The sequence below is a fragment of the Rosa chinensis genome, chromosome 3, assembly GCF_002994745.2.
Source record: "Rosa chinensis cultivar Old Blush chromosome 3, RchiOBHm-V2, whole genome shotgun sequence".
NCBI classification, from domain to species: Eukaryota; Viridiplantae; Streptophyta; class Magnoliopsida; order Rosales; family Rosaceae; genus Rosa; species Rosa chinensis.
Window position 1 is genome coordinate 12,947,893 of NC_037090.1, and position 8,281 is coordinate 12,956,173.

At 38.7% G+C, this 8,281-nt stretch overlaps 1 protein-coding gene across 2 annotated transcripts; it reads left to right on the top strand.

Annotated features, from left to right (window-relative positions):
* Window positions 1-3,022, top strand: LOC112193592 (transcription factor AS1). Of its 2 annotated transcripts, none has more exons than XM_024333781.2 (2): window positions 1-646; window positions 1,724-3,022. In XM_024333781.2, the coding sequence occupies exon 2, from the start codon at window positions 1,774-1,776 to the stop codon at window positions 2,851-2,853; it is 1,080 nt and encodes a 359-aa protein (XP_024189549.1). In that variant the 5' UTR covers window positions 1-646; window positions 1,724-1,773; the 3' UTR covers window positions 2,854-3,022. The 2 variants fall into 2 exon arrangements, with proteins under 2 accessions (XP_024189549.1, XP_040372706.1); XM_040516772.1 differs by lacking the exon at window positions 1-646 and adding an exon at window positions 1,207-1,552 and having other exon boundaries at window positions 1,720-3,022.
* Window positions 3,023-8,281: the final 5,259 nt, after the last annotated feature.

The following is an 8,281-nucleotide window of genomic DNA, read 5'->3' on the forward strand; positions in this document are numbered from 1 at the left end:
CCGCAAAACACTGGTTATAGCTGGTTTGGCGAAGCCCAAGAAAAACCCGTACAGAGAGAGAAGACAGAAGACAGAAGACAGAAGAAGAGAGAAGGAAGGGGACGCAATATAAGCGCTGAAATCGAGGCCCCAATCAATCAATCACTCACACTCACTCGCTCATTCTTCTCTCTCTTCTTCGCAGTAGTAGTGCAGGCTTTTTCATGATAAGAGGTTGTCCGACTCTGGTGGTGGTGCTGGTGGTGGTGTGGCGAATTCACGACCTGACGTCACCGGCTGCTTTTGCCGCTCTTGCCGGCCATTCGCGTGCCCTTGTTTCTCGCTCACTGTCAGATCTCTCTCTTCCTCTCCTAGTCGTCTAGTCTCTTCTCTCTTTCTCTCTAGGTTGGGATTTTTTTTGGTTTCTCTCTCTAGGCCTCTAGGGTTGCTTAACTCTCTCTGCCTTGGAGTTTGAGTCGTCGTCCCCCCCCAGCCTTTTTTTCATTCTCTCACCCTCTCTCACAGTCACATTTAATTTAGTTGGAGGAATATAAAAATTTATTTTCTTTTTTCTTTTCTCTCCGTTTTTATTATCCCAACGTCTTAGTGGAGGAGAAATGCGTCGAAGACGAAGCTCGGGTCTCAGGTGGACGAGTTAAACACAAACGTAAGTCTCTCTCTCTCTCCTGGTCGCCATTGATATATTCCAAGCTTGTTCGTACTTGTTTAGCTGTACACCTGCTGGTTCATAGCTGAAACAGGAAGGTTTGTTGGGTTATCATATGCTTTTGGTGTTCTAAGCCTTGTCTTCAAGAACACCGTTTTTGATGATGACTATCAGTTCTTTGCAGGACTCTGGATTTTTTTTTTTTTTGGGTTTTTGGTTGAATGAGTTTTAAGTAGGATGAAGGCTAGATCTTGAGGTTTTGTATTCTTCCTTTTGGTTTTCTAGGTGGTTGATATGATAATCAGTACAAATTGTATATAATTGTGATTGAATTATCTGATAGTGTTGTGAGTCTTTATATGCTACCTGATTGTATAAATCAAATGGGTGCTTAGTCTGGTACCTGTGTGTGATTTTAATTAAATAGACCATTATAATTTATAAAATTTGTTAAATGGCGAAAATATGAACTTAATGATCTTTTTATTGTTCTTAGCGTTAGTTTTCATTATATTGTTTCTGTCTTACAATCGTCAATTTCCGGGTCAATACCAACAGGTTTTTTTTTACCAAGAGCAGTTTCATAGACAAGCTAGTCTGTGACAGTCTGCTCTGTAATTTTTATTTGTTCACATTCTTTTCCCTCATTCAAGATCTTAGCTCAGGCTATAGAGATAGGAAACTGTTCTCTTTGGGCCATGGTACATTGAGATCACACATCGGTCTAATTTTGTGGCTTTCTTGTATTCGGCTATTAGCCATTGAAGCAAAATGATGTGAAGTGCTGTTGAAATTGTTATGCTGGATCTAAAGGGAGCATGCAACATATTTGCTGCAATTTGAAGCGACTTTGGCTTGAATTGTTGTGAACCTTTGACCGTTATAAAGATTTTTATTGGTTTGGTGCAGGTGCCTTATTATTTCTGTCAGCTTAATCTCCTTGTTATGTGCTCATACTCTGCTTTCACTTGGGTGTCTTTTAATTTTTTTTATAATTTATTCGCATCCCCCTAGCAAACATCTTACATATGGTATCATAGTAGAAGCTTGACTAATATTATGAAATATGAATTCCAGATACATTATGAAGAGTTTCGGTTTGAAGCAATGGACAGTGGTATTTGCTCATGGAAATGAAGGAGAGGCAGCGTTGGAGACCTGAAGAGGATGCATTGTTGCGTGCATATGTGAAACAATATGGACCAAGGGAGTGGAACCTTGTATCACAGCGCATGAACACACCCCTAAACAGGGACGCCAAATCTTGCTTAGAAAGGTGGAAGAATTATCTAAAACCAGGCATCAAGAAAGGATCTCTTACTGAAGAGGAACAGCGTCTTGTCATTTGCCTTCAAGAGAAACACGGTAATAAATGGAAGAAAATCGCTGCTGAGGTCCCTGGTCGTACTGCTAAAAGATTAGGCAAGTGGTGGGAAGTGTTCAAAGAGAAGCAGCAGAGAGAACAGAAGAACAACAAGACAGTTGTTCAGCCTATTGAGGAGGGCAAGTACGATAGGATTCTTGAAACTTTTGCTGAGAAGCTAGTGAAGGAGCGTCCAGCCCCAGCTTATCTCATGGCCACTTCCAAAGGGGCCTTTCTTCACAACGAAGTGTCTCCAGCGCCATCGATGCTTCCTCCTTGGCTTTCAAATTCAAATGTTACCTCACATGTCAGGCCACCATCTCCTTCTGTTACCTTAAGTCTGTCCCCTACAGTTGCACCCTCTCGAGCCTCTCCTCCAATCCCCTGGCTGCAGCCTGATAGAGGACCTGAAAACAGTAGTTTTGTATTGAGCAATCTGCCTCCTCCTGGTTCAGCCCCTTGTGGAGAAAATTTCGTGATATCTGAATTGGTGGAGTGCTCGAGAGAGTTGGAGGAAGTGCATCATGCTTGGGCAGCACATAAAAAGGAAGCCTCCTGGAGGTTAAGAAGGGTAGAGTTGCAACTGGAATCGGAGAAGGCTTGTCGGAAGAGGGAGAAAATGGATGAGATTGAGGCGAAGGTGAAGGCTCTAAGGGAAGAGCAGAAGGCTGCTCTGGAGAGGATCGAAGCAGAATACAGGGAACAAATAGCTGGACTACGGAGAGATGCCGAATTGAAGGAGCAAAAGTTGGCTGATCAATGGTCTGCAAAGCATATGCGTCTCACTAAATTTCTTGAGCAGATGGGCGGCAGACCCAGGCTTGCTGAGCCTAATGGCCGGTGAGAAATGCATGGTCATAACTCATTCTAGATTGTGTGAGGTCTGAATTTCTGGTTTAATTTTCATCTCATGTGTATTCTCTTCTGAAATGCTCTCATAGGTTCCTAATTACGTCTCTACTTTCTGCGTATTGCCTGGACTCATGAATATAAGGTAGTATTAACTTACATTATTTCTCCTTTTAGCAGCTATAACAATTATATTTGAATTGTTGCCTGGAACCTTATCCTTCCACACATTAGAAATGATTCCCCCCATGTTTTTTTTAGCTTTGTTCAGAAATTAAATCAACTTTTAGCTTGCACGAGTTGACATGATTATCAGATGATCCCTTAAGCAAGTCCTGCATTAGTTTAATTTGGTTATCAAAAACACCATATGTTGTACAAGATAGCCGCTCCTACAACTGGTAACTCTACATTAAACAGAGTGACAAACATATAAACTCAACTAGCATTTTGTCCTTGCCACAAACGTGGCATTTATCCTTAAACCATTTAAAATGTATCTGGGATGGAAGGGAGTTGCAGTTTCTGCCATGAAAGTAAAAATGGGAGTTTCCTATGCTTTCTTCGAGTGTAATGGGTTGCGATGTGGTAAATTTGTGCCTAAGAACTAATGTCTTGAACGGTTCCTAGTGCAGCTGATATATAAGTGAGTAAACCGATCAATTGACCGATTGAATTAAACCTAAATCCGGATCCATTTAGTAACAAATAAAATTTCATCTGATCCGATTCGATATTTCAATAGAGCATTAATAGTCAAATTCATTTCCGTATCGGGCTGACTATAATCTAGTAATCCGATTTATTTACTATAAAAAGTGTTATTAAATATAAGCTGTAATAAAATATTTAAAACAATTTAAAGATTTTTAGTTTTGGTTAGACAAAACCTCTATACAAATCCAAACCTGTCAATTTATAACCGATTTGATCAAAATTTCGTCCACCGGCGAGTTTAGAACTGAACCGTCTTGGTATCCGATGGCTCCCACCACGTCAATCATGGTTCCATTATGTCAGCAACATTTAGAACCATTGATGGATGGGTTTTTATCATAGGTGGGGTCTGAACTATGTCTGACCGGACTGAATGGTACCTGGACTTTTAAAATGATCAAATAGGTACCTGAACTTCCAAAACCACATCATTAAGGTACTTCCGTCTATATTCCGTTAATCCTCCGTTAATTGCAGGGATAAATCAGACATTTCACCCAAATTGACCACTAAAATGACTGTTATAACCTCATCTGACATTTTGTCAATTTCCCTCTCCTTTCTATCTTAATTTCCCTCCAAAAAAATTGACTCTTCCCCAACACTATTCATGTAAAACTTTTCATCAAATTTTACCTCCAATTATTGTCTTTCGATAAATAATAATCAACATCTCAACATCAAATTTTCTTGAATAATTTTTATTGTTCTTCAAAAATTAGCCTAACATAATGAAATACCAAATTATTCAAGTTTTACCTCCAATTATTGTCTTTCGATAATAAAATTAGCCTAACATAAAAATTATTTTGGTATTTCATTATGTTAGGCTAATTTTTGAAGAACAATAAAAATTATTCAAGAAAACTTGATGTTGAGATGTTGATTATTATTTATAGAAAGACAATAATTGGAGGTAAAATTTGATGAAAAGTTTTATTATGTTAGGCTAATTTTGGTATGTCATTATGTTAGGCTAATTTTATTATCGAAAGACAATAATTGGAGGTAAAACTTGAATAATTTGGTATTGCATTATGTTAGACTAATTTTTGAAGAACAATAAAAATTATTCAAGAAAACTTGATGTTGAGATGTTGATTATTATTTATCGAAAGACAATAATTGGAAGTAAAATTTGATGAAAAGTTTTACATGAATAGTGTTGGGGGAAGAGTCAATTTTTTTAGAGGGAAATTAAGATAGAAAGGAGGGAAATGGACAAAATGTCAGATGAGGTTATAACAGTTATTTTAGTGGTCAATTTGGGTGAAATGTCTGATTTATCCCTGCAATTAACGGAGGATTAACGGAATATAGACGGAAGTACCTTAATGATGTGGTTTTGGAAGTTCAGGTACCTATTTGATCATTTTAAAAGTCCAGGTACCATTCAGTCCGGTCAGACATAGTTCAGACCCCACCTATGATAAAAACCCTTGATGGATCTATCGAAAATATCAGCTTTATATCATGTTTTCAACTCTTCATAGAGGTCATAAAAATAAGAAAACAACATATCCTCCACTAAAACCACGTAACAAGTGAAGTTTGCCAGGTTTCAAGGCATCCATGCAAGGTTTTGGAAGTTGGAACGAAAATTGTATCCAACATGGCAGACGTCTATAATCAACCATAGCATCGGTGTATGGACGAATTTCTATCTTAGGACATTGCGCTGCATACACAAGGCTCTCTCACAAGATCAAGTCAGTGAATTCTAATATACTTATTTGTATTCATTTACATATAGCTTTACATAGTATTCTGTTGATCGTAAATTTTCAGCCACTAAGATTGATCAGGGGTTATCAATCCTCACTTAAAATAACACTTTTGTCGACCAATATATTTCATTCTAAATATGTGGTCAGTCAGTTAGTCATTGGAGATACTTTAATACCACACACACACACACACACACACACACAAACACACACACACATAGTCGTTCGAGAGCGGACCTCCGGAACCCAGAAAAAGTACGGACGTCGCTGCTCCAGCCTCGATGTCGCTGCTCCAGCCTCGATCAAGAGTTGACGGGGCAGTGCGGCTTGCCGGACAGAGGCCAGGGGTCTACGAAGCCAGTTTGCAGTTGGGTGGAGTCGCCGGCGAGCGGTTTGCAGCGCTGTCCAGAACCTGCAGTTGCAGGTGAGGTTGCCGTCCATAAACCTGCAACCCCGACCTCCTTCGACCTTGATCGCTGCCTAGAAGCCGTCCGGCAAGCCTCGCGTAGCCGTCGAGGCCTGAAAGAGGCTACTGTGTCGACGCCCGCACTTTAGCGATAGTGCGGATATCCGTCTGTGATCCGGCCTCTATATATATATATATATATATATAGTGTGTGTGTGTGTTTATGGATCATCTCATTTTTATCAATATACCCTAATGTAAATGAATATGACTGACTAGTGAGTCAGAAAAAATAAGTTTCGTATGAGAAATGGAGACACGGGTATTTGGTTGATGTAGACGAAGGACCAAGGCACCAAGCCTTGCTGGGCCTAATGGCTGGCCGGTGAGAAATATCTGTATGGTGCCATTGATGGTCATTCTAGATTCTAGATGTTACATGTAGTCTGAATTTGTTAATTGTGTTCATCTTTATCCTTATTTGATCTTGTAGGTATTCTCCTCTGAAATGCTATTTGAGTTGCGTTATTAACTTGAGAGAATGAATGTAATGTAGCATCAACTTCAATTCTGTTTGTAATAGCAATCTTTTCCAGTTATATTTGAAACGTGACCTGCAACCTTGAATTTTCACATTTTAAAATAGGCCACAGATGTTTCAATGTTGGGCAATATTTGCCACAGATGATTCATTGAGTTAAGACTGATTCACATAAACGGATAAACCCATACAGATTGCACGCAAGATTGGGTTTGCATTTCCATATATGGTATAGCTTAAAATGAAATGGGAGAGATTGCTCTCAGTGCTATTGTGTCACAGTGGATCAATTACATGATTAAAAAGAAAGGGATACAGAACAAAGGCTTTATATGAAAGCTCATAACAACAATCTAGCTAACTTATTACAGCCTAACAACATACCTATAGCAGACCCAATATATGAGGCTAACAGATTAATTGCATTTGGATATTCTATGAATGAAAGTAAAGGAGAGTGACGCCATAGACGCCAATGTAATACAGTCCACTACTAATAATGATGTCTAAACAGACACTGTACCAATATTGTCTCAACTTAACAAGTCTCGATGCAATTAGTAGTAAATCTATATTACCGTTTGACACAATTCTATAATAGATTTCTCTAATCTTCAACACAATCTTCTAGCATATACTTGCACATTAAATATATATATATATATATATATATGTTAGTACTCTAATCAAAGAATGAATGCGGGATTCATATTTATGTGATTGTTTAGTACATATGTGGAATCACTGGAATGTCACAAGGAAAACTTCTCCTCGCAGCAGAATAGTTTCTCTCTTTAAATGAAGAGAAGGAACTAAGTAATTAGATTGGTAATAAATGGAAAATTTCAAGAATCACAATCAAAACAATAGGGCCATTATGAACTTCGATACCTCACGTATCAAAACTTTTGCTCTGTTCGCCCCGACCACCAGGGTCACACTCGTCTCTCTTCGCGCAACACCAGCATCTTCACTCTTTTTTTTGCTTGTTTCGCTGCTTTTCCTCCTCCATTCTCATCTCTTTTCATTTATCAAAAATTTAAGTCACATTAGCACGGATGTGCATTTGCACCGACATAAATGAATGAATGTGAATTTTTCAACATATTAAGGTCATCATCATTCAAGCTAAAATGAAACCCAGCATTCAAATCAATCCCATCTTTCATCAAATCATTACCAACTCTACTCACACTCAAAGGCACTCTCATTTTCTTGAGTTCCATCAAGCCAATTTCTACAAATACTCAAATCCTCATCGGCCCGCGCACTTTTCCTGGAATTATACTTATTAGAATCAGGCACGGATGTAGGGGTGGGCTGAGGTGTGCTGCAGCACACCCCAACATTTTGGGGGGAAAAATTATTATATATATGTATGATTAAGATATGTTGTAGACAACTAGACAAATAAAACTTTTATCCTCTTTCTCTCATCTTTTTCAGTTTTTTGTCTCCTCCTCTCTCTACCCGGTTTAGCATTTCTCATACTCAACTCTCACTTCTCTAATTCTGTTTGCATATCATTATTATAGGGGTCGGTCTCTCTTCTTTCCTGCACTCATTCTCATTCTCTCAACCTTGCGAAGGTATTATACTTTAACTTCTCTTCTATAATGAAATTTTTAACAAAATTAGAATGTAATTTATGTTAGAATTTGAATATTTATCAATTTCTTGATGTAAGTAATTAAATCTATTGACCCTTAAAAATTTAGCTCACCTCAAATTTAATTCCTGATTCCTTGCCTGATCAGAACCAACAAGTCTTTGAACAAAATTAACTGGCGTTTGAGTGCGGCGTCGTTTCTTGGGCTTTCGGCCCTGGACCTGAACGAGGAGCAGAGACAGCTCAGCCAAGTCCAATTCCTCATCATTTCCGTCTTCATAAATAACGTGGAAGAAGCCACATGAGGCAGAGTAGGTTTTGACGATTTCGAGGCCTTTGAACTCTTTCCTCACACTTCTCCCGACGAACTCCATTTCTGTTGTGTGTGTGATCCTGACAAGAAAACAAGTCTCTCTCTTTCTC

What these genes read in the sequence shown, in the direction of transcription:
- LOC112193592 (XM_024333781.2), top strand. Translation starts at nt 1,774, where the DNA reads ATGGAAATGAAGGAGAGGCAGCGTTGGAGACCTGAAGAGGATGCATTG.